We start from the raw sequence: 26477 nt of genomic DNA on the forward strand, positions 1-26477 counted from the left end.
AACTCATGTCCATCGAGTTGGTGATGCCATCCAGCCATCTCATCCTCTGTCGTCCCCTTCTCCTCCTGCCCCCAATCCCTCCCAGCATCAGAGTCTTTTCCAATGAGTCAACTCTTCGCACGAGGTAGCCAAAGTATTGGAGTTTCAGCCTCAGCATTCAGTCCTTCCAAAGAACACCCAGGACTGGTCTCCTTTAGGATGGCTGGTTGGATCTCCTTACAGTCCAAGGGACTCTCAAGAGTCTTCTCCAACACCACAGTTCAAAAGCATCAATTCTTCGGCGCTCAGCTTTCTTCACAGTCCAACTCTCACATCCATACATGACTAGTGGAAAAACCATAGCCTTGACTAGACGGACCTTTGTTGGCAAAGTAATGTCTCTGCTTTTTAATATGCTATCTGCTGCTGCTAAGTCGCTTCAGTCATGTCCGACTCTGTGCGACCCCAGAGACGACAGCCCACCAGGCTCCCCTGTCCCTGGGATTCTCCAGGCAAGAACACTGGAGTGGGTTGCCATTTCCTTCTCCAATATGCTATCTAGGTTGGTCATAACTTTCCTTACAAGGAGTAAGCTTCCTTTAATTTCATGGTTGCAATCACCATCTGCAGTGATTTTGGAGCCCCTAAAAATGAAGTCTGACACTGTTTCCACTGTTTCCCCATCTATTTCCCATGAAGTGATGGGACCAGATGCCATGATCTTAGTTTTCTGAATGTTGAGCTTTAAGCCAACTTTTTCACTCTCCTCTTTCACCTTGATCAAGAGCCTTTTTAGTTCCTCTTCACTTTCTGCCATAAGGGTGGTGTCATAGTTCCTGATTAAAAAAAAAAAGGATGCAAGAAGACAACCAGAGTTTCTAATTATTTTCAGCCAGAATTACACCAGGCCAAGAAAGCAAAATACAAAAGCTTTTGGCTCTATATGCCAAATAATTTTAAAATATCACAGTGAGGACAGGGAAAGATGGAAATCAACGAGATTACTGGAATGATGTAAACATTTCATCTATTTGCATAAATATGTAAGTTTCTTTATTCTCATTTCCAAGGAATTTCGAATGATGTCCTGAAACAGAAGGTGGGGCAGGGGAAGGGGAACAACTCTCTGGTTGGTTGTGAGACTTGGCAAACACAGTTCTTTTCTGTGCCGTGATGTGAACCCACGTTCACACCTCAATTGTGATTCTTGCAAACCGATACTGCAAGGAGGCAGGCGGCCTCAGCAACACAAGGCCCCTGTCCAGCCCTGGCTGCTTGGACAGCATGTCCAGCAAGCCCGTCAGGCTAACAAACCCCAGGGCTTCCCCACAGCCAACGGCCATGGAAAAATCTCCCTGTGTGACAAAGCCAAGGAGAACTCTGGAGCAGTGAGAAGTCACAACGGGGAGGGGGCCTGACCACAAACCCAGGGTCAGGGGCTGGGGCCCGGCCACAGGGCCGCCCTCTGCCAGGCCCTCAGACGCGGCACGCCCTTGGTTCAGCCTCTTCTCTAGCTTCTTCTTCTCCTTCTGTTCCCGGATCTGGCTCTTGAATGGGTCGCTGTGCTTGGGCTCCTGGGGCCCATGGTACAGCCAATCACGGGAGAGCTGCAGGAGATCCTCCTCGGCTGGGACGCAGATCAGGGTGTGCGGGCCAGGGCTGCCCTTCCCCAGCAGGGCCAGCCTGACCCACACCAGGGCCCTGGGGAAGGCGTCCAGCATAGCCGGGCAGGCCTCTCCGGTTAGTCCTTGCTGGCCTCTGCCGGCTCGCTGGGTCGCCTGACGGCCCCCAGGCCTGGGTCCGCACCAGGCTGACAGCTGCCTCAGTAATCTTCTACTCCTGCGTGAAGGGGGAGACAAGCCTTGTGAAGATACTTTGTTCATGGAGAAAATAAGCAATCAGGAGACTGGTTTGCTCGAGTTCATTTGCTTTTTTGTTGTTGTTTAATACTCAATGTGGGAAAGGATCAAAGCTTCAATTTAAAAAAAATTAAAACTACACATTTTTACATTTTTGTAACGATCCGTTTCAGGTGTCTACTATTTCAAGACTGAGGACTAAAGGTTTAAAGCTGAAGACATTAAAAATAAGATGATGGGGTAGAATCTAGGCTGTATTCACAGTGGGAGGGTTAAAAAGTAACTGATAATTTTGATGGAAAAAGAAAGCCTAAGGGAGGGACATTTGTATGAAAAGTCAGAAGGAAAGATACAAAATTACAAGGTATTATACAGAAAAATAAGTATAAAGCAAAGGGGTGGCACACTTTTAAAATCAGAGCCCAGAACAAAGGGTAAATGATAAGCAGAATCTAATAGCCTACAGCAATACCACGAGCACACATTCCACACATTCCCCTCGGTGACACAACAGTATCACAATGAGAATGAATGAATCACCTCATCGGCCACAAACGCAGGTTACTCAAAACCAATGAGAAGAAATCTAATTCAGCGATTTAAAGAAAGCTTACAGGGGTTCTTCATTCCTTAAGACTATAACCGCGAGGATACTGCTTTGTGAGCAAAGACTAAAAGAAATAGGTCATAAGTGGCCTTGGTTTAGGTCTATTGAAGCGGTATTTTAAATCATTTCAGCTACATCATGCCCCAAATCAAGTGTGTATGACTTCAGGCTCTTCCCCGGGCCCTTAAGGATCCGCTGACTTTCCCTGCTAGAAGGTCTGTAAATTTACTTGGCCTTTGTGTAAAGGCACCATGACAACTTCTGCATCCTGTGGCCAGGGTCAGTATCAAAAAACAGACAATCCAAAAAAGGCATCCAGAAGTCTTGAGCACTTACCTCAGAACGCAAAGGGGGCTGCTGGCGGCACTCTGGCTGGTCGCCTCCTCGGTCCCCATCGTGGCTGGACAATCTGTGTCCATGACTCCCTCGGGCCCACTGGAGTCACACAGGGGTGTGCCCTGGTCGTCAGACAGCTGAGCAGTCCTCCCAGGCTCGGCAACACGAGGTACCCCATCTCTGCTCGAGCCACTCTCCCCACCACTTGGAGAGGAAGCTGCAGACGATTCCTCTGGAGCCTGGACTCTTGACTCCCAGTCTCGAGTTAACTGCTCCCAGGGACAGTAAAAAGGTGCCAGGGTGCCAAGCTTAACGTAGTTGGGCCGTTTTGCAGGAGGACGTCTAATGGGAATAAAAGAGGAAAACCAGTTTTGAACGATTTAGGATGGACAATCAAAAGAACCATGGGCACTGAACTCCATCTCTATTTAAAAAACAAACCTGCAGGGACTTCCCTGGTGGTCCAGTGGTTAAGAAGCCACCTACTGATGCAGGGCACACAGGTTTGGTCCCTGGTCCTGGAAGATTACTGAAGAGCACACCGAGAGCCCATGCTCCAAAACAAGAGAAGCCACCAGGATGAGAAGCCTGCACACCACAGCAAGCAGTAGCCCCCACTCACCACAACTGGAGAAAGCCCAGTGCACCCAAAAATAAATGAATTAATCAATAAAACCCCCAAATAAACAAATAAACATACAGAAAAGTTTTCAAAGAAATATGATTTTTTTAAAAATGATAATAACCAATTCTCCTGGCTGAGCTTTTTTTCTTATTGTTCGGTTTTTGCTGTAACAGATAATGCACCCACAAAGTCACCCCATGGGCACCCCTCCTGAAGGACTGTAGGTAAGGTATGCTCCTGCAGCTGTGCAGTGACGCCCCTGCACTCTCAACAGGGTTTGAAGTTGCCAAGGTGCAAGATGGAGGATGGTGAAGTTTCTCTCACCCTTGACCTCTGGTGACTCCACTATCCTCCGCAGAGTCACTGTCATCATCGGTTTCTCACATATCCTTCTACAGACGTTCTTTGAACATACAAGCCGATAATGTACATATTTCTTTCTGTTTTTACCCATCTTGCACAAATAGTGGCAAAAAGATCCTGTGCTCTTTGCTTAATCTTATTCATTTAACAAAATATCTAGGAGATCACCTTATATCAGCACATCTAGACACCCTCACTCTTCTGCACGAGGCTCATGGCCTCCGTTATCTAGACAGACAGGGCATTATCTTCTGCAGGGCATTTTGATTATTTTCAAGCTTTTGTTTCCACAAACGCTGCTGCCATGAACGACCTTGAACACGTTGCACAAGGACAAGTATGTTCACAGGATCAAGTTCCGGGAGTGGAAGTGCTAAGGCAGCGAGTATTATTAGCACTTGCAATTTTGATGATTATCTCCAAACTGCCCTCCATATGAGTGACACCAGCTGACCTTTCCAGCAACAGGTAAGTGAGGGCAAACCTTCAGAAAGCCACAGACGAGTGGGAACCAGGGCCTGCTCTGGTACGTAACGACCCCAAGTGGTAGGGACCGGCCTGGTTACGGGCCCTTCTGGGCAGGGGGACTCTGTGAGAGCCTGTGTCTTCAGACTGACGGTCTCCTCGGGGACAGGCCCAGACCATCCTCTGACTTGGCTTCTTACTATGTGCTGCACCCTAAGACCCCAAATGCACATGACCCTGCACCGGGGCTTCAGTGTGAGCCTGTATCCTGGAGATGGAACCAAACGCGCTCTGGCCTCTGAGAGGGGCACCTGGTGAAGAACTCTCCCAGGGTACCGGCCTCACCCAAACACCTTTAAAAAGAGAGATGGACAATTTACAAAAAAGAGATAAAAAACGGTGAAAACACAAAAGGGGAGACAGAGGCGAGCTGCAATTTCACTCATACCTGATGCTAATGGAACGCACGTTCACGTCTTTGAAAGTTGGCAACTTGGAGGTTCACACGTAGGGCTAACCGCATGTTTGGACTCCCACTTCATCACTGCCCACCACCATCCTCACATCTCTCTGCTGACAAGCCTAGATCCCACAGTTCAGTGCCTGCCTGACTCTTTGCAATCCCATGGACTGCAGCCCACCAGGCTCCTTTGTCCAAGGGATTCTCCAGGCAAGAGCACCGGAGTGGGTTGCCCTGCCCTTCTCCATAGTTCACAGAGTCACTCCCTTTACACATACCCTCAACTCCTTCCCCCTGGCAAAGCCCATCCTGGTTACATGCAACCCTCCCCCTTCCCCAGCCCAGGACCAGACTGGCAGAACATGGCTGGGGAAGAGCACGCAACCGTCCTGAGGGGCCTCACTATCAACACACAACTCAAGTGGGCTCTTACATTTCTTACAAATCCCCTAGGTTTCTCCCGGTCACTCCATCTTCCACTCTCCAAGAACACCGTTTACATCAATTCCTCGCTCCTTAAATCTCTGACAGCCTCTCTCCCCCTTATTCCTAGATGACAGCCTTGCCTATTTTTCACTGAGAAGACAGGCACGGTTAGAAGATTACTACCCAATCTCTCCGCAGAGTCTAGCCTACCTAAATCTGTAGCATTTCAGAGTCAGCCTTCCAGCCTATTAAAATGAGAGCGCTGAGCCTGATTCTACAGAACACCACCCCTTCCCCTGGTGCCCCGATGCCACCCCCTCTTCCCTGCTTGAGGGCTTTGCTCTCGCAAGTTAGCCTCCCTCACCTCTCCTGGATCCCCCCACCAGCCTGGAAACATGCACTTCCAAAAAGAGTAAGCTCCACAAGGGCAGAACTGACTTTGCCTGCCCTGACCGCTGCTGTAGCCTCAGGGCCTAAAAAGGTTTTCGACACATGGCAGGTTCTAAATTAGCACGTGTTAAATGAATAAATGGGACAAATATGTAGAGACGCATAGGGAAAGCTGTTCATGGAAGCATAGAGCAAAAAAGCAGAAAGAACATAAAGGGCCACTGATAAATCACAGAATAGCCACGCTGCACCAGCCAAACCTGGCCCACTGCCAGGCGCCAGGTATGACCCATGAGCTAGGGATGGATTTACACTCTTAAATGGCGGAGAAAAACACAGGAGATTAATATCTTACGGCACATGAAAATGATAGGAAGTCCACAGAGTGAGCTGGAACACAGCCAGGCCCTCGTTTACACCAAGTGTTGGCAAACTTATTCTGTAAGGGGCCAGATGATAGCTATTTCTGGCTTTCTGGGCCTTGTGGTCTCCATGGGAACTGCTCAGCTCTGCAGCATGGTGCAAAAGCCGCCACAGAGGGTGTGTAGAGTCGTATTTATTGATGTGGGAAAATTTTCCATAATATACAGTTAAATGAAAAAAGCAGATTTCAAAATAGTATATGTCATATAATGCTTAAAAAAAAAGATTCCAACTTCCCTGGTGGTCCAGTGGCTAAGACTCCACGCTCCCAATGCAGGGGGCCCGGGTTCAATCCCTGGTCAGGGATCTAGATCTCACATGCTGCAGCTCAAGTTCCTGCACGCTGCCACTAAGATCAGAGATCCTGCCTGCCGCAACTAAGACCTAATGCAGCCAAATAAACAAGTAATTTAAAAAGTAATTAAATTTTTAAAAAATTTACATATAGAAAAATCTGAAGGATGAGACATAAGCATTTCTGCCCACGACTATTTAACAAGCACAGAGAAGACCCTGCATGGGAGGCATAGGACGGCTGCCCTCAAATGGCCTGTGAGCCAGAATCCAGGAACCTCTCGCCACTCACTCGCCCACTTATTCGTCCATCATTCAAACCACAGCTCATCTGTTCATCATTCAAACCTGGAAAGTCAGACAGGGCCCATCTCTGTGGCTTCAGCCATGCACAGGAGAGCACGACCGTGGAGCTCAGAATCAAGGAAACACAACATTCAATTATTCACCCATTCATCAGTCAACAAATACAAGTATTCGGGCCCACTGTGCACTGGCCAGACACAGCAGATGCCACAACAAACTAGAGGGTTTCTGTGCTTCCAGGAGCCTACTGTATTTCAGCAGGAAATACACGTGCCCAAGGCTTCCTTTCCTGAGTATAAAGGAAATAGAGCCTCTCATCGGCCACTCTTCCAATGGAAAAAGAAAAGAAAACAGCCTAGATGGACAGATAGCAAAATGTAAAAACAGTGCATATCTCTCTGGACAAAAAGAATACACTGATAAAAGGAATATACTAGTTTATAAAGTATTTTTATATGTTTCCATACTTTGTTTAAAATTTCATAAATATATACTCCATTTATAACCATTACAAAAAAAAAATACAATGTCCATTTTTAGGGGTAGGGGTCAGTAGTGGGAATCTGTTAACAAGCGCCTGGAACTCAGGTCCACAGTTCAGGAGTTCACCATCGTCACTGAATCAAATAACCAAGAGAAGGGTTTGTAACCTGCATGAACTATAAAATCCAGCGATAGGGCCATCTCCTAACTAAGTAATGTCTTCTTAAATTATGTCTCAGGAATGTTGACAAGTCTAGGAACTCCACATTATACAGTCAGGAGGCCCTGAAGCCAGGAAAAACATTGCTGGTCAGTGTGCCTTCCCTTTAAGACAGAACACTAGAGAAGCCAGTCTCTTACCTCTTGTACTTCTCAAGAAGATGTTTCGCTTGCTCTTCAGCAAAGAGAACCCCAGCAGGGCAGTCTGGGAAATCATCTGGGACATTAGGCGACCTTTTATACTGAGAATGCACTAAGGTTTCTTTTAACCCTCCAACTCTTGCACCTCGATAGATCTAGAAGAAATCCCAGAAAGATTCTGTCATTTGTATGGGGAAAGTGGGAAACCTAAATACCCATCACAAAGAGAAAGAATAAATACACTGAGGACTTACTCTACAATGAGTTACCATACAATAGTGAAAATGAATGACTTAGAGCTTCATCAATCATTACGGAAAAAAAAAAATCTCAATGTTGAGTGAACAGAGCAAGTAAAAACATGTCAAGTTTAGCTATTTTTTTAATTTATTTTATTAAAGGATAATTGCTTTATAGAATTTTGTTGCTTTCTGTCAAACCTCAACCTGAATCAGCTATAGGTATACATATATCCCCTCCCTTTTGAACCTCCCTCCCATCTCTGTCCCCATCCCACCCCTCTAGGTTGATACAGAGCCCCTGTTTGAGTTTCTTAGCCATACAGCAAATTCCCGTTGGCTATCTATTTTACATATGGTAATGTAAGTTTCCACGTTACAAATTTAGCTACTTTAGTTTGGGATACATACACACACAATTAATAAAACTATAAAAACGTGCATGATAGCAACAAACACCAATAGGGCCAGTGATTCCTTTGGAAGGAGAGAAGGAAATGGGATTGGAGAGGGATAGAGTGCTTCTAATGACCCTTTTATGTCTTCTTTCTTAAGCTGGATGGTATCCAAGTGTCACTTTCTGTATACTTGAAACAGCTCGTAAGTTTAAAGTTATCTTTAAAAATAACCCCACTCCTAAATGATTAAATATCTTCTGTACTATGCGTAAGGACTGAAATTAATTGCCTGCATGAATCCAACAGTCCTACATGTCCTTTATGTTCTCAAAGTAATTATTTAAACTAACCAGGAAAACTCAAACACACGTTAGATTTTTAAGAAAATTTTTAGCTGCAGTTAATAAATGGATCCACACAAAAAACAACTGTATTATACACATCTATAAAAATAAAATACTTTGTTTTTAAACTACAACAAATTTCAAGTAAAAAAAACCCCAAAAAACCTCGTTTGTTGCCACTACTATTCAAAAATCAGGCCACTTTTAAAACCTCAAAAGTTCATCAAATGTCCGCACAACTCTTATTAAGGAACCTGGCTCCAGGGACTTTATGAAATTATCTCGTATCCAAGATGATAGCTCAAAGGGCAGAAAACTAGCACTCAATTTCTAGGCCCTGCATTAAGTCAGGAACATTTTCAGCACTTGGCACTCCCTAAGAGCGTACCTTGAATGTTGTAACTGTTACTTACAAATGGAATCCAGAACGCCATGCCCCAGCCCTTTGGGAGCAGGATATCCCAGCCGCTTCCCCAGCCTCGTTGCTCATGACCCGTCACTTTTCCTGGTTGTTGAATCAAAAGTATAGGAACCTTGGATTCATGGGGACCTAAAAAAAGTTGTGACCCGGGCACCAGCAATTCACTCCTCTTCCGGTTTAAATCCTTGAGTGGAAGAAAATAATTCAAGACAAACAACTCTAGTCTTCTGGGAGATCCTACTGGGTCTCTCTATAAGCAGCTTTAGAAAGTTAAACACTCTTTTAGGAAGAAAACATTCTCAGTAAATAAACGTGAGCCATTTTTAAGTACAGAGTACTCCTCCCAGGAGTAGCACCTCCATAGAAGTGCTTTGGTAGAAAATGCCACATTGTCTTAAATTTGGTCTAGAATATACTAGATGATTCAATGTTCTAAAACAATATACATTCATTCTGCTCTTTCTTATATCAGGATTAATCTTATATTTTAACACTCTTACATTTACTTTGGTTAAGATTGGTGGTCATGGAGTAAAGGAGGTATGAATAATTAACAACTTCTCAAGGGAAGCAAGTTGGATAATACTCCAGCTCTTTGAGAAAATTTCTCATCAGGTCTTAAAACAGAAGGTGCTACAAATTATCTGTCAGGTGGACTGGAGGGAGTGGGTAACAACACCCTTTCAGATTTTTCTTGCCAGCTGTCAAAGGAGATGAGCAGGTAGGAGAAGCCTGCCACTCGACTGAGAAGACTACAGCAGAGACCACCTCCACCAGCTACAGAGTTTAACTCATGAACACCCTTCATGCATGACCAAATCTTGGGTCTCCTTTTTTTAACCCTTAGTCATCCCAAAGTATCTATGTCTATAGCCCCAGTGTTTCCTCCTGAGACAGATACCTGTCTCCTGGACATCTGCTCCTGGGACAGCCCAAGGCCTCTCAAACCCGGTTTACCTGAGATTGAACTCATCTTCCCCACTGTTTCACTCTCTTCCTGAAGGACACACAGTTCTCACATCTCATTCACTCATTCATTCATCCTTTCAAATATTTACTGTTCATTCATTTACTCGTTCATTCAAATATTTCCTGAGCACTTGTGCTACACCAGGCACTTTGCTAGCACTTGGCAAGATAGGAGCGACAAGTCAGACCTGGCTCTGGCTCTCTTTCAGCTGAGCTCTTAAATCCAAGCGAGACTGCTGGAAGCTAACCCACAGGCTTCTCCTTTCTCACGTCCCATCTCAGAGTCTTGTCAGTTTTACTTCCCAGGTGTATGTTCCAAACCCCAGCCCCTCCACTCCAGCCGCACTGCCACACTTCAGGCCCCCACCGTGCCATTTGGACTATTTTAAGGACCTCTTTCAAGGCCATCCAACCACGCATCCTCTCTCCAGCTCCTCGGGCCGCCTTTTCCCCATCCCTAGTCTCCACAACACTGCCAGAGTGAAATCTAATCATGTCATGGCCGAGTTTAAAACCTTCAATGGCCCCTAGTCTTCAGTCTAAATCCAAGGATGCCTCAAGATCTTTTACCCCTGATCCCCGTCTTAATCTCTTCAGTTCCATCTCCTGCCTCACCCTTAACTCCAAGATGCTGATCTGCTTGGAGATTCCTGAACAGGTCATCCTGGTTTTGGCCTGGGCCCTAGCCCTTCCTCTCAACTCAGACAATCCATTCTCCATCGTAGCCTTGGCTCCTGGCCCCTGGCCCCAAGAAGTCTGGTTAACTCCGACCATCCACCTAAGAGTTAGCTCAAACATCAGCTCCTCCATCTGGGAAGCTTCCCCCAATTTCCCTAGTCCGGGCTCAGTACCCATTCTTTGGGCTTCCTTCATACTCTGTACTTCTTCAACTGTATCCTAGGCATTTGCCCCATCACTGAATACAATACCTGGTGCTGGCAGGAGCTCAATCATTGTGAGATTACAGACAGAAAACATATAAGGGGAAAAAAATAATGAATGAAAAACATATTTAAACCATAAGATTATCATTTTTAAGAAAAAGTCTTTGTATTAATCTTTTCTAGAGATTATTCTTCTCTAAAACAGAAAAGAGAATCATTGTTTATATCATTAAGTACAGGGATCAAAAGTCTAAAAATAAAAGGAAGTCTATAGGCGTCTATAAAGTATGAAATAACTTTCATGGTCTCTAGAGTGATGAATTGCAACCTGTTTTCATGACTTTACCATTAGTTACCTGATCCGAGATTTTATTCTCTGTGACACTCTTACAGATATCTTGGTTCCAGAGAAAGCTATGTGAACACTCCACCGGCACACCCTCCAGAAGCAGCTGTCTAACTTTCTCATTATCTAAGAGGGAAAAGAAACAGCCTTAAACCACATTCTTTAATTTAGGTCAGTAAGGGTCAAATTCTAAACGATGCTAGGGGACCTTCTATTAGAGGAAAATATTCTACAGGCATTTACTTCTCTAGAGGAATTTATTTACTTGAATAGAAACTGTAATTCTTACAGTTGGTTTCATAACCTGTGAAACAGTACAGACTCCTAAACTTAACTTGACATTTATTTTTAGTGTATAAGATGCAAATATTACATTAAATTGCCTCGAAATAACTGCCTGATTCCACAGGGAAGATTATTCTAGGCATCACTGCAGAGGCAAAGAACCACTTCTTGATCATATGCTCTGATTGCACAAGTTATACTTTAACTACAGGCTTCAGGGCTCTTTATATCATCCCTGACCCAAAAGTCCTGAGCTAAGAGATACCATCCTTTTTTTCTGTCCTTTTATTTCAAGTCTCTAATGACCCTATTTTTATTGAACTGAGTGAATTCCCCTTCTGTAAAATGTATTGCTCTCATTCTTTTCAAATGAATATATTTTCTGTGAACTATGTTGTTTCATCCCTTTAAACGAGCCACACCGGCCAAAAAGTACTCCAGCGGGGAAGGCGGGGCGGGGGATCGTTTCAGTTATAAACATGCATATTAACAGAAGAGATATCCTATAGGAAATTATTTAAACACCAGGGGGAAAAACGTCTTTCAGATTTTATTTTGTTGTACTGAAGAATTAGAAGAAAAAAAAGAAAAAAAAAATCAGACAATTCATGAGTTTAGGCTAAGGTCCTAAAATGCCAACACAAAAGATCACTCAATAGAACATACCCACATGAGTCTGATGGCTGAAAGAAAAAAAAAAAAGTTGGAAGTGACTCTGCAGTTGTGATGCAGTGAGACTGTGAGATTGGTGGTCAAGACGGTTCAGAAGGCCCTGAACTCACTTCCTCACGTGGGCACAGCACAATCACAACTGTTTACAGAGCAACTACGTACGAGAACATCTTGAAGACCAGCAGAAAAGACTTCCTACGGCTAAAGAAAATAAGGAACTGGAGAGGAAAGGTAGAAACCTGGTATAGTCAAGCCACACACTCCCCAGGGTAGGCGGATGGGGTAGGTGACCCACAGAAAACAGGAGGAGAATCACAATTGCAGAGTGTTCCCAAAAGAGCAAAGGGCCCAAGCTCCACATCAGGTTCCCTAGCCCGGGGGAGCTGTATGGAGAGGACGAGCTCATAGAACAACTGGCTTTGAAGGCCAGTGGGCTTGACTACAGGACAGCTGGAGGACTTCAGGAAACACAGACCCCACTCTGAAAGGGTGCACACAAAATCTACATGCTCCAAGAACCAGAACCGAGGACGTAGTCTGAAAAGAGCCTTTACTTGCTGATTTTAAAGCTTCCCAGAAACGCAGGAGGCAACTGGGAGTCCTCCTGGGGACACCGACCTGGCAAGGATGTGGAGGGAAGGGAATCCTCATACACTGTTGGTCGGAATGTCAACTGGTGCAGCCAATATGTAAAGCAGAAGGGAGCTTCCTCAAAAAAACCAAAAATCAAACTACTACACAATCCAGCAATTCTGTTTTGGGGGACATTTTCAAAGAAAATAAAAACACTAAATTGAAAAGATATGTGCATCCCTATCCTCACTGCATCATTATTTACAATAGCTAAAGTATGGAAGCAACCTAAGGGTCCATCAACAGATGAACAGTTAAAGCATATGTGGTATATATACAATGGAATTCTACTCAGCCACAAAAAAAGAATGAAATTTTGCCATTTCCAACAACATGAATGGACTTGGAGGATATTATGCTAAGTGAAATAAGCCAGACAGAGAAAATCAAATACCAGATGATATCACTAGTATGGGGAATCTAAAAAATTAAGACAGAAACAGAGTCATAGATACAGAGAACAAACTGGTGGTTGCCAGAGGGGAGATCTGTGGAGGGATGAATGAAATAGTTGAGAGATTAAAAGACATGAACTTCCAGTTAAAAAATAAGTAAGTCGTGGGGATGCAATGTACAGGACTGAGGATATAGCCAATGATATTGAAATAAATCTTTATGATGACAGATGGTAACTAGACTTATCTTGGTTATCATTTTGTAATGTTTTTTCAAGATAAACTTTAATTTTCTCTGAACTGATTTATATTAGGATCATACCACTCTAATGGCAGAAAGTGAAGAGGAACTAAAGAGCCTCTTGATGAGGGTGAAAGAAGAGAGTGAAAAAGCTGGCTTGAAACTCAACATTCAATAAACTAAAGATCATGGCATCCAGTCCCATCACTTCATGGCAAATAGAAGGGGAAAAAGTGAAAACAGTGACAGATTTTATTTTCTTGGGCTCCAAAATCACTGTAGACGGTGACTACAGCCATGAAGTTAAAACATGCTTGCTCCTTGGAAAAAAGCTATGACAAACCTAGACAGCATGTTCAAAAACAGAGACATCACTTTGCTGACAAAGGTTTGTATAGTCAAAGCTATGGTTTTTCCAGTAGTCACGTATGGATGTAAGAGTTGGACCATAAAGAAGGGTGAACGCCAAAGAACTGATGCTTTTGAACTGTGGTTCTGGAGAAGACTCCTGAGAGTTCCCTAGACAGCAAGGAGATCAAACTAGTCAATCCTAAAGGAAATCAACATTGAATATTCCTTGAAAGGACTTATGCTGAAACTGAACTTCCAATACTTTGGCTACCTGATGTGAAGAGCCAACTCATTGGAAAAGATCCTGATGCTGGGAAAGACTGAAGGCAGGAGCAGAAGTGGGTGGCAGAGAATAAGATGGTTGGATGGTATCATTGACTTAATGGACATGAGTTTGAGCAAAGTCTAGGAGATAGTGAAGGACTGGAAAGCCTGGCATGCTGCAGCCCATGGGGTTGCAGAGTTGAACACAACTTAGCAAATGAACAGTGAAAGCCTTTGAAAGAATTTAATACATAACTGCCTTTTCCCAAAACTGGTACAGACACTATGGAGAACAGTATGAAGATTCCTTAAAAAACTAAAAATAGAGCTACAATAAGATCCGACAATCCCATTCCTGAGCATATATCCAAAGAAAATCATAATTCAAACAGATACATGCACCCCAATGTTACTGCAGCACTATTTACAATACCTAAGATATGCAAGCAACCTAAACGTCCATCAACAGATAAAGAAGATTTGGTACATATATAAAGGGAATATTACTCAGCCATCAAAAAGAACAAATTAATGCCATTTACGACAACATGGATCAACCTAGGTACAGTCATACTAAGTGAAGTAAGACAGAGAAAGACAAATATTATATGATATAGCTTATATGTGAAATCAAAAAAAAGGCCACAAAAGGACTTATCTACAAAACAGAAGTAGTTACGAATGTAGAAAATAAATTTATGGTTATGGGGTTGGGGGGAAAGAGGGGAGGAATAAATTGGGAGACTGGGATTGTCACATACACACTACTGTATATAAAAAAGATAACTAATATGGACCTACTGTATAGCAAAGGGTACTCTACGCAATACTCAGTAATGGCCTATATGGGGAAAGAATCTTAAAAACAATGGATGTACGTATATGTATGTGACGTGCTGCAGTCCATGGGGTCGCAAAGAGTCAGGCACGACTGAGCGACTGAACTGAACGTATATGGATAACAAATTCACTTTGCCATACACCTGAAACTAATATAATATTGTAAATCTATACCCCAATAGGAATTTTAAAAAATTATTTGAAAAAAGGATTTGAGGCAGCCAAACTAAGTAGAGTTTAACTGCGATTCTGAGATCATTCTGACAGTCAACAGTTATCAGTGTAGTAGATGCTCTAACTTTTACAGTTGTACCCAACCATACTGCTGTTAAAAAAGAAAAGAAAGAGCCAGCAATTCATCAATTAAAGTGTTGCTGCTGCTGCTGCTGAATCGCTTCAGTCGTGTCCGACTCTGTGCGACCCCATAGACGGCAGCCCACCAGGCTCCTCCGTCCCTGGGATTCTCCAGGCAAGAACACTGGAGTGGGTTGCCATTTCCTTCTCCAATGCATGAAAGTGAAGTCGCTCAGTCGTGTCTGACTCTTCATGACCCCATGGACTGCAGCCCACCAGGCTCCTCCACCCATGGGATTTTCCAGGCAAGAGTACTGGAGTGGGTTGCCATTGCCTTCTCCAGATTAAAGTGTTAGACTCTCTAATTAACTAACTTACCTATATATCTTAAACTCTTTCAGCCAATCCACCTTTCATGTTAAGGTTCTGGCAGAGTACTGTACTGCCCCCTTAATAAGCTATCTATCTACTCGTGAAGGTTAAAAAAAAAAACAAATCTCAAGTTGTTACTACACACACCAGTATCTTTTCTCCAAAAACTGACAGACTGATTTTAATTATTCTTCCAATTAACTGGGCTTAAAAGACAGTAAACACAGTGAGGCATTATCACAGTTGTGCAGGTCAGACTAAGATTTTAGCCAGCCCCCACCCACCCCCAACCACGTCACCCCGAAGAAACCCCCACAGGCCACGCTACTGAGTCTAAGCCGAGACCTCTTACCCTTCAGCACCTGGGATGGCCTTGCCAGGATTCGAACCTGGGTCATCTGTATGGTCAGACAGAGGCTTCCAAAGAGCACAAGACCAGCTTCGGGTGCGGGTCCCTTCCTCACAATTAAAATTCTGAAAAGCCAGGCATTTTCAGAGAACCCCGTTTGCAGAGGCAGGTTATTACTAGATATTGAAAATAGAGAACTCAGCGGAAAAAATGAACATGAGGATCAGGCTACACGTTTACAGCTAAAGATACTTCCTGATATACCATTTCCTTTTATCATGATCACCTTAAAAAGGTAGGCAGGTAAAAAGAGGGCCTGAAATTTTCTACAGATAAAGTTACTGCAGAAGTTGTCACTGACAGAATTCTTCTAATGGGACTGACTAGTCAGAACAGTTGTTAAGGAAAACCAGGGTTGTCTCAGGAACTTTACCTTGGCATTTTTCTGGATTGGGCAAAACTTTGGACCTCTTTTGAGGCAGATTTATTCGTGGGTCACCAACCGTCAGTCCCAGAATAGTACCTGCTGGAATTTCTGCTGGTGATGTTATCCCTTTAGCAACAAAACAAGACGCAAACAGGAAGTTATTCACAAATACATATTTTGCTTTCATTTTCAAATGTTTCTAATGAAATTTTCATCTTGGGCTGATTTTGTAAAGATACACATTCCCTTTTATCTTCCCAATGATACTTTCAGAGAATAAATTAACATTCATAAAGAGTGAAGTTTCTTACCAAAAACATTAACATAACAGGTCATTTTACAACATGAATATGTATGTTCCTATCAATAACTACAGGAGCTTTACACACAAATGCAATCATGTGCGGGTAAGATTTCAGTTTAGTAGCTAAAACATTTAGTAGCTAAAGCATTTCAGTATATGCTTTTACCTACATTAACAGAATACCAGTTATTTATTTAAAGTTCTAACATCTCATTCGTGCTTGTTGCTGTATTTTAACAGTTTCAAAGTAAAAAGCACCACTACATTTAGGTAGCTCAGCTGCGAGATGCTCTTTTAACCCAGTTCCCACTCCTCCCTTCTTTCCCAGTACAACCCAGTGTTCCCCTGTATGCATGCTGAGTGCTAAGTTACTTCAGTTGTGTCCCATCCTTTGTGACCCTATGGACTGTAGCCCGCCAGGCTCCTCTGTTCAGGGGATTCTCCAGGGAAGAATACTGCAATGGTTGCCGTGCCCTCCTCCAGGGGATCTTCCCAACCCAGGGATTGAACCCGCATCTCTCACGTCTCCTGCACTGGCAGGCGGGTTCTTTAATGCTAGCGCCACCTGAGAAGCCCCATTCCAGCGTATACCTCCCAACAATTCAAAAACGGCTTCTTGTCTGCGATGAAGGGAAACACTATCAGGATTCTTGCAGGTTTCAATCCACCAACGGTGAGGTGTCTTCTCTGTGTCCTCTCCCTCCTAGAAAACAACAACTCCTGTTCACCAGACAAACAGTGGATCAGCTAATAATTTTGGTTAAAACGTTTGTGCTATTGGCCTCCGTCCTTGCATCCTCATTTCTTAGAATGAATGTTTCTGGAGAGGAACCAGGAAATTGTCACATCAGACTAACGACTCTTCTAATTAAAGACAAGGACATAGGACCATACTTCTCTCAAGATTTCATATGCTAAGAAGAATATCTGCGGTTTTCTGAGAGACTACCTAACTTACCACACGCCTGTAGTCTCTGGAGCACAGCGCCAACATGAGAGACCTTGCTCCTTGCTCTTCTCCCAGTACTACCAACCTCATCGCCAGACTAAGCAATAAAACTTTCCCACTGAAGAAAAACCAAAACAAAACCCCTTTTGAAGAAATCTTCAGCAAAGGAAGACATTACTACTATAGTATTTCTAGAAATTTCAAGAAATACTGTATTTTACTTGCTTTTTTTTCTGAACAGAACTAGGGCCTGAGGTCTCAAACAGCACTTCGAGTACCATATGCATGCCCGGGAAGAGAACTTTACAGCTGCGGTTCATACCAAAGTTTGCTGAAGGGGGATGTTCCCCTAAGAGTCTAACCTATAATATTAATACACTGAGCCCTTTACCTCACAGAAACTCAGGTAGCACGTGGTTCAAAGTACAGACCCTGGAACCAAACTTTGCAGGTTCGAATCCTCCCTCTGCAAGTTACTAGCTAACGTGGAATGCCTAGTCAGCGCCAGGCACTGCCCTAAGCCTGGGGCACAGAGTCAAGAAGAGGACTGCCCCGAGCCTGCCAGCAGGAAGCTCAGAGTCTTGAGACACAGACCTCACAAAGACATGCGAACAAATCTAGACGTAAAAACTGAGGAATGGAGCAAGACAGAATGAAAACAACAGCAAGGATTGAATTGAACTTGGAGGTCAGGAAGGAATTCTAGAAGAAAATGATATAGATGTTGAAACCTTTAGACTCAGCCAAGAAGAGGGGTAGAGACAGAAAATTCAGACAGTCTCAAAGGAACGTGAGATCTGACACATTCTAGAACCTGGAACCACTGGAAGAAGACGGTGTGGCTGAAGTGCTGAACATGAGAAGAGATAAGGCCAGACAGGCATGGAGGCACAAGATTACCAGTCAAATTAAGGGCTTTGGATTTTTTTTCTCACATACAGTGAGAAGCTATCCAAAAGCTTTTAATCAGGAAGTAGCTCGATGAGCATAAATTGTTAAAATGGGACTACCCTAGTGGTCTAGTGGTTAAGAGTCCGCTTGCCAATTCAGGGGACATGGGTTCGATCCCTGGTCTAGGAAGATCCCACGTGCCTTAGGGCAACTAAGCCTGTGCACCACAACTATTGAAGCCTACATGCTCGAGAGCCCGTGCTCTGCAATGAGAGAAGTCACTGCAACGACAAGTCTTTGCACTGCAACTAGAGAAAAAGCCCGCATAGTAACAAGACCCAGTGCAGCCAAAAATAAAAAATTAATTAATTTAAAAAAAGAAAAGAAAATTACACTTCACTTTCCTTTAAAAAAAAAAAAAACAAACCAAAAATTGCTAAAATATCACTTTGCCTCCTGTGTGGAGAAAGGAGCAAAAAATGGGAACAATGAATGAAAGTTGAGAAGCTGCTTCAGGACCCAGGCCAGAGACGACAGTGGTTGAGACTAGTGTGGAAACAGTGAAGAGAGAGAGGTCGCCTTTGGTTTTTAAAGTTTATCTGTCTTCCAACAGGTCAAACTCTGATCGGCTCTATCACCATATCAGACATGTCCAATCTGCGAGAAGCATGGACACTGAGGCACTGATACAGGAAAACAGACCAAATCTGAACCCCAAGTGTTCACATGTGAGTCTGATTCCTCATCTACTCTCTACTCTCCAGACCTGTGCAATCAGCATGGTGGCCACTTGACACAGAGAGCTGTGAATTTACCTGTTAATCACTAAAATAAGTACAAGTACCAATCCACTTCCTCGGTCACATGAGCCACTCAGTAGCTACCTGGGGCTGGTGGCTCCCGTACTGGACAGCACAAGGAAACAGCATCCTTGCAGAAAGTTCTACTGAACAGAGGTACATGTCACACATTGCTCTCAACCTGCTAGAGACCATCCTGAAAACGAACCCCAGAGAATGTGCATCACACAAATACAAACAAAAAAACCTGGCATATACTTTCAGGGATTTTAGGGGCAGCTCCCTGTTACCTACTTACCTATGGTGCAGAAGTTAAGACCCTTTAAAAAATTCAGAAGCTGCAGGAGCAGTCTGTATTTAAATGAGAACTAATCAGTTTACTTGCTACATTCACTTAGATTTGCTATTCTAGAAGTGAAAGATAGAGTCTTTGATAATAAGCATAACTAGGCAAACAAACACATATAAGCTATGGCCACAAATGCTGCCAAATTATATGTTGCTGCTGCTAAGTCGTTTCAGTCATGACCGACTCTGTGCGATCCCATAGACGGCAGCCCACTAAGGCTCCTCTGTCCCTGGGATTCTCCAGGCAAGAATACTGGAGTGGGTTGCCATTGCCTTCTCCGAAGTTATATGTTAGGTTTTGCAAATTTGCTAAGAAGGACCTGACCAGAATAAAGCAACGCAATCAGGTTTACTCTTACGGAGTGGACGGAAGCAGCTTTGAGCGCCTCAGTTAAGATGCAGTGAGAAAGAGGACCGATCAGCCGGAATCTGTTCATCTCCATAGTCAAATCACTGAAAGAAAGAGAAGGGCTTTATACTTCATGTAATGTCTGCCTCACTGACAGAAACAGAGCACGCCTTCACTGAAAACGTTCAGTAGGTTCAGAGTAGGTTCAGCCCATACCGGATCACGATGCCTGTGGCTGGAGAGAGCCAAGAATATGGCTGCAGTGGATCTCTAGTTCCATCACCAGTGACTTTTTTAACTGGTTGAGCGTTTTCCCCATCATCTTTCCGTTTTCTTTTCTTGCTGACTTTTTCTTCAGGCAGGTCAATCTGGCTTTTCTCTTGAGACGGTGTCAGAAGGGGATCTGGGATCTGTACAGTTGCCTTGGTAGGTTCCATACACTGACACACTGCTTTTATCTCCTCTAAGATATCCTAAGGACACATTCAAACATTTTAAACTCTGAATTTAAATACAAGTTTAAGTTGGCTTAGTTTATTTTTTCTACCTGTAAAAATTTATATTCTTATCTCACACAAATGAAGCTAAATTTAAAATCGTCAAAAAGCTTTTTTGATTCCTCTGAAAAGCTTTTTTGATTCCTCTGAGTAGTGCTTGACACATAGAACAAAAAAAGAACTCCTAAATGTCCAAGATTCATGAAAACAACATGACTACTCTGACCAATTTTTTTTTTTAACTAGTTTAAAGATGAATTTGGAGAAAATTTATAGTCTACTGTATAAAAGCAATGAGTGTGCTAATAGAGGGAAGCTAAGCTAAACGCAGTATTAAAAAATTGTCAGAATTACTCAAAACAGATTCTCATCATCAAACTGGCTCCAACAAGCACATGAATGCCAATGAGCCAGTTAAGGACAATGGAAGCACGAGTCCAACGCACCATTTCAAGCCATTTGCGTAAGACTGGTTTCATCTCTACTCCTACTCAGGGCTTACCAAAACTCAGGCCAAGATTTGCTTCACTTATTAATACTAACATAACTATCCTCCCTATATTCCATTACCAAGCAGTCAGTCAAACTTTCACACTATTTAAATTTCTGTAGCACTCATTTCTTACAGTAATCAAGAATACAGTGACTGAGTGATGAGAAATAATGTCAAGGATTATACCTGTTTAAGAGCTGGATGAAGCCAGATCCACAACTGCCTGCTCTCAGAAGTATCACCAGGGGTCCCCTGGGCCTTCCACATAAATGTCACAGGACCCAGCATTTCTAGGGGATACTTATTTGCCCGGTAAAGCATGACACTCCCTTGGCACTTTCCAGACAAACAGTGGACTGCGGCAAAAGTCAATCCTGACATAAACAAAAACAAAATTCCAAGATCATTTACTGTCTATCTTCATAAAAGATGAGGTTTTAGTTTTGGTCATTGCTTAGATCAAACCCTGGCACATGATAAGTTCTCAATAAAAATTTATTGAGAAAATGATTTAATGAATTTTGAGTTTCTTCCTATCTAGATTTACTGCACCAGAATAATGGTTCTCTCATTTTATACTGAGTATGTTAGAAATGATTTAAAAGCTACCCCAAGCTTTCCTTACATGAATATACTCGTTAGGAATAAGAACTATCTCCGTAAAGCCTGTTTAAATGCCAAAATGCTTACTGCTACTGCTAAGTCAGTTCAGTCGTGTCCGACTCTGTGCAACCCCATAGACAGCAGCCCACCAGGCTCCCCCGTCCCTGGGATTCTCCAGGCAAGAACACTGGAGTGGGTTAGGGTTAGCTTACAGCAGACACTTGTTCATGAAATGAACACATATACAGACTTGAACAGGACTCAGCTTTGAAACAAGTTTACCTGTGTCTATGCTACACATTGAAGAAAGTGCTTTTAGTATTTCTTCCTCTTTGCCCTCCAACTCCAAACAGCAGTAGTAGGATAAATCCTGTAAAAAGAGGGAGATACAATTAAATACTTGAATTTCTATTTAAAATGTAAGTGGTAGTATCTTACTTTTCAGAAAGGAGGTATGTGTTTTATCCTATATTCACAGATAAGTTCCAAGTGGTATGTAAAAACTATTGCCTTTAAGGATTATCCCTCCCCCAAATCTACCTAAAGTGAAAAATCAAAGTAGAATAAGCAAGACTGTAATAAATTCAGCAAAATCATGTTAAGGATGCTCACTTTGGTTAGCTAATTTAGGGCTTTAGGATTATTCAACACTCAGCCTAAAGACACATGAGACAATTTATCACATATTTCTCCCCTGCTCAGTCTCTCTCTTTTGTTTGTTTAATATTATTTATTTGGCGGCTCTGGATCTTAGCTGTTGACATGAAGGATCTAGTTTCCTGACCAGGGATCAAACCCAAGTCCCCTGCACTGAGAGATGGAGCCTTAGCTACTGGACCACGAGGGAAGCCCCATCCCCTGCTCAGTATTAACCATGATATCCAACTTTGACTAAGCAATGTACAAGGAAAAATGCGAGTAATGAGAATAAAGCCTTATCAATTTAAATAGGATGAAGAGAGCTCAGACTGAGCTAATAAAATCAATTATGTTAAAGACATAATAATGGTTAATAGTTACTGAAAGGTTACTGAGTGACAGCGTGGGGATAACTCCTTACTGGACTGTCATTTAATCTTCCCAACACCTGATGATCAAATGCCAGCATTAACTTATTTGCCGGGTGAGGACATTGAGACAGAGACTGCTACTTGAACAGTCATATCATCAGAAAGTGGAGAAGCTGGCATTCGAGTCAGGCTCACTGACCCCCGAGCTAACCCCTCTGCCACGGGTCCGGTAAGCAAATCTAGTACACACGGAGACTAAAATGCAAAGTACAGCAAAGGCTCCAGCAAACCCATGTTCATCTGTGCTGACAGAAATCTCCCAGCAACAGTGATCCACTCCCAGCTGTCAGTGGCAGATGAACCCCACTCGAGTGTGTACAACTGGCTGACAGCAGAGAATGAGGGTTAAGAGCATGGAACTCTGGAGCCAGACTGCTGCTGCTGCGCTGCTGGGTCACTTCAGTCGTGTCTGACTCTGTGTGACCCCAGAGACGGCAGCCACCAGTCTCCCCCGTCCCCAGGATTCTCCAGGCAAGAACACTGGAGTGGGTTGCCATTGCCTTCTCCTGGAGCCAGACTACCTGGGCTCAAATCCAAGCTGCACCACTCGTTAGTTGTATGGCTGTGGGTAAACTGCCCAACTTCTCTGTACTTCAGCTTCCTCATTTGTAAAATGGAAATAATAGTAAACATTTACCCCATACTGTTGCTATAAGGATTAAGTGAGTAAACATATGTAAAGTACTAAAACAGACATTAAGAATTCAAAAATATTTATTACTAGCTATTATTTTTATTACTTAGGGCTGATGTAAAGAAACTATGGGATAACCTCAGCAAAAATTCTGCCCCAAATGAGAAGTAACTAGGTCTGCCTTAAAATCTGAGCAATGGTAGTGGAGAAAGCATGGGCCAGGGGAGTCAGCTTCCAAGAGCTAGGTAGGTCACCAACAAGCTGTGTGGCCCTAGGCAAGTCACTTGATCACTCCAAATCCCAGTTCTGCAATGTAAAATGAAGAATTTGACTCTAATCCATGATTTCTGCTACTCAGTCTTCAAATCAGAGGCTCTTAAGAGCTCCCTATATTTTACTTTATACCCATTAGGATGGCAATTATCAAAAAAAAACCCCAAAAAACAGAAAACACCAAGTTTTAGTGAGGATGTGGAGAAACTGCTGATGGGCATGTAAAATGGTAGAGCTTCTATGGAAAACAGTACGATGGTTCCTCAAAAATTTAAACCAAGAACTACCACATGATCCAGCAGTTCCACTCCTGGGCATGTACCCAAAAGAACTGAAAGCAAAGAACTGAAGGGATGTTGGTACACCATGTCCACAGCAGCATTATTCACGACAGCCAAGAAGTGGAGACCACCCAAGAGTGGATCAGCGTTGATGGATGAATGGATAAACACAACATGGCATAAAATACAGCGGAATATCATTCAGCCTTAAAAATGAGGGAAATTCTGACACATGATACAACATGGACGAACCTTGAAGACATCATGCTGAGGGAAATAAGCCAGTCTCAAAAATACAAGTATTATATGATTCTACTTATGTGAGCCACCTAGAGTGGTCAAATTTATAAAGATGAAAAGTAGAATGGTAGCTGACAGAGACCGGGGCGAGACAGGAATGGGGATTTAGTGTTTAATGGATGCGGGATTTCAGCTTGAGAAGACGAACACGTCCCAGAGATGAATGGTAATGACAGTCACACAACAATGTGAATATACGTAAGACCTAAGCAATAAGTACCACGCAAGTGCAGACTTAAAAATACAATGGCAAATCTGACGTTATGTCTTTTTTACCACAGATTTTTTTCAGGTTCCTGTATTGATTATTCTGCTATATTGCTCTCAAGAGGTATCAGAGGATGCTAATACTAAGAGCTTTCTAAAGCTGGTCAAGGCCATCCTGCCATTGAAAGGCCCTCTGCAAAGAACAGATTGCTAAGGGAAGTCGCTCAGTCATGTCCAACTCTTTGCGACCCTATGGACTGGGGTCTTTTGTGACTACCAGGATCCTCAGTCCATGGGATTTTCCAGGCAAGAATACTGGAGTGGGTTGCCATTTCCTTCTCCAGGGGATCTTCCCGACCCAGGGATCGAACCCGGGTCTCCCGCATTGTAGGCAGACGCTTTACCGTCTGAGCCACCAGGGAAACCCACAGACTGCTAAACATGTACTGAAAAAGAAGAAGCGATTTCATGCGGAGCTGGGGGGACTGGGGCAGGCTGCTGGGGTGGGGGAGCTAGGACAGCCAAGACAGACAAAGACTATTACACAGCTCTAAAATCAGCTCTAAAATCAACTGTCCTCTCAAAGACGTTAAAACACTCTTCCCAGCGGAGACGGTTCTCAAATATCTATGGTGGCAAATGACTGCTAAATGAATCAATGCTGAATCAACCTGGAGCATGACCAACAAGACCCCACGGGCTCTGGTTTCTTATTTCTCCAGAACTACTCTCACCCTAATGTTAGCCCTGCTCTCTCTCACTCTCTTCGTCTTTGTCACAGTGCGTTTATTTCAATCCTTCCCTATCTGGCTGCCTTCTGCCTTCCCCACTCTGGCAATTTCTTATCCCTTAGAGCTCGGCTCAAATATCACTTGCATGGGGAAGCACTCCTCTTCCCGTTATGAATACTCATAGTATTGCACAGGTTTCCCTTATAACAAAACTGAATTTTAGGCTAATTATCTGATTGTCAGTCTCCCGGCAAAACTTTAGGCTGCTTCAACTCCAGCATCTAGCAAAATGGTTCTCGCCCAGTAATTATTTCTAAAATACATCATGTTAGATAGAACTCTTCTAAAGGGGTGGGGAAGAGTCTAAACAGCAACAGAGGGGAGCACGCTGAGCGGCCGCCGGCTTCGGAAGCCTACCTGGAGGAGGCAGCGGCTCGTCATGGCCCGGTAGCAGGCTCTGTGACTCTTGACTGTCGGCCTCTCCCCCAGGCAGTAGCCCCACCTCTTGACCATGTGAAACCGCTTCGCGTGCCAGATGTGAGTTTCCAGCCATTTGTTCTTCTTTTGTCTCCGGTTAAATTCCAGTATGCGGTTTATGTGACATCGTCGAGCTTTATGGCACTTATTTTTTGAGTGTTCTTTTTTCTGATGAACTGCTTTCTCTGCCTGTAGTTTCAAGAAGACAGGCAGATCCCCTTTTGTGACCATCTCAAAACAAAGTTAAGTGTTAGGAATTCAAACAGCTAATTTTAGGGGAAGTGAAATACCTTACGGACTCCATTAGTTTGTGCAATTTTTTAATTGGTGATTTTTTCCAACGAAAGTAGAGGAGGTCACAGAAAGAATGAAGATTTTAGGAAAAGGCAAACCTAAGAAGGAAGCTCAGTTCTACCACTCACGAACTGGGCAAACTTTGGGGCCTGGGAAGATTAGAATATTTACAAACTGTTCAACATAGTAAGTCAAACTGATGTGTGGCTATCAATATCAGACAGCAATAAAGAATAAATGCTAGCTCTTCGTTGTTCTCTTTCTATAGTTTTTTTAACCTCTAAGATCATAATTAAACCCAAAACTAAGGACCAAAAATATAAAAGTGGGAAAAACCTACACAATTCATACCACTTAAGTACTGAAAGACAAATGCTAAATGCTATCATGAGGAAACAGACTTCTCATGAAATCTAGAAAGTACAAAATTCCTGTTTAGTTTTCTCTCTTCCTCTCTTCCATAGCTAAGCTAAACTTCTGTGGGAAAAACTCTTCTCCATTAGTGTGTGGGCCCCTTAAGAAGATTTTACCTTAATAGACTCTAACCCCACCACCAGCTTCATGCCAGTACCTAGAAGGCACTTGATAAAGAAATTTTGAATCAATTAATGAAGACATAAGGTGCTTAGACAATCATAGAATGACCAAACCAAGAATTTTGGTAAAGCCAAAAACAACAGGACTTGAACAAAAATTAAATCCAAGTTCAAGTTTTCAATTTTAAAAAGGACAAAAGGCAATCTTTTAACCTTTCAGCTCTAGATTGGTCACATTCCAAAGTGCAGAGCTAAATTACTTATCTAGTAAGAAGGTCTAAATTTATTTTAAATCTGACTGGGGAATACCAACTGTTTAACGTCATAGAGAGAGGTTGCA

General features: G+C 43.1%; 1 protein-coding gene across 2 annotated transcripts in view; it reads right to left on the reverse strand.

Moving 5' to 3' along the window:
* Window positions 1-1006: 1006 nt before the first annotated feature.
* Window positions 1007-26477, reverse strand: part of POP1 (POP1 homolog, ribonuclease P/MRP subunit) — a 35116-nt gene continuing 9645 nt past the window's right edge. Inside the window, exons 4-15 of one of the 2 annotated variants that reach the window (NM_001193215.1) lie at window positions 25248-25496; window positions 21617-21704; window positions 20918-21105; window positions 19958-20214; window positions 19752-19845; window positions 16996-17107; window positions 16107-16226; window positions 10988-11103; window positions 8771-8962; window positions 7377-7531; window positions 2782-3123; window positions 1007-1818 (exon numbers count right to left, since the gene is read on the reverse strand). In NM_001193215.1, coding sequence (NP_001180144.1) covers window positions 1167-1818; window positions 2782-3123; window positions 7377-7531; window positions 8771-8962; window positions 10988-11103; window positions 16107-16226; window positions 16996-17107; window positions 19752-19845; window positions 19958-20214; window positions 20918-21105; window positions 21617-21704; window positions 25248-25496 — 2565 coding nt within the window. In that variant the 3' untranslated portion in view covers window positions 1007-1166. The remainder of the gene's footprint in view (window positions 1819-2781; window positions 3124-7376; window positions 7532-8770; window positions 8963-10987; window positions 11104-16106; window positions 16227-16995; window positions 17108-19751; window positions 19846-19957; window positions 20215-20917; window positions 21106-21616; window positions 21705-25247; window positions 25497-26477) is intronic. The other variant, XM_005215620.5, reaches the window with a different exon arrangement.

Source organism: Bos taurus, chromosome 14 (genome assembly GCF_002263795.3).
Source record: "Bos taurus isolate L1 Dominette 01449 registration number 42190680 breed Hereford chromosome 14, ARS-UCD2.0, whole genome shotgun sequence".
In the NCBI taxonomy this organism is placed as follows: Eukaryota; Metazoa; Chordata; class Mammalia; order Artiodactyla; family Bovidae; genus Bos; species Bos taurus.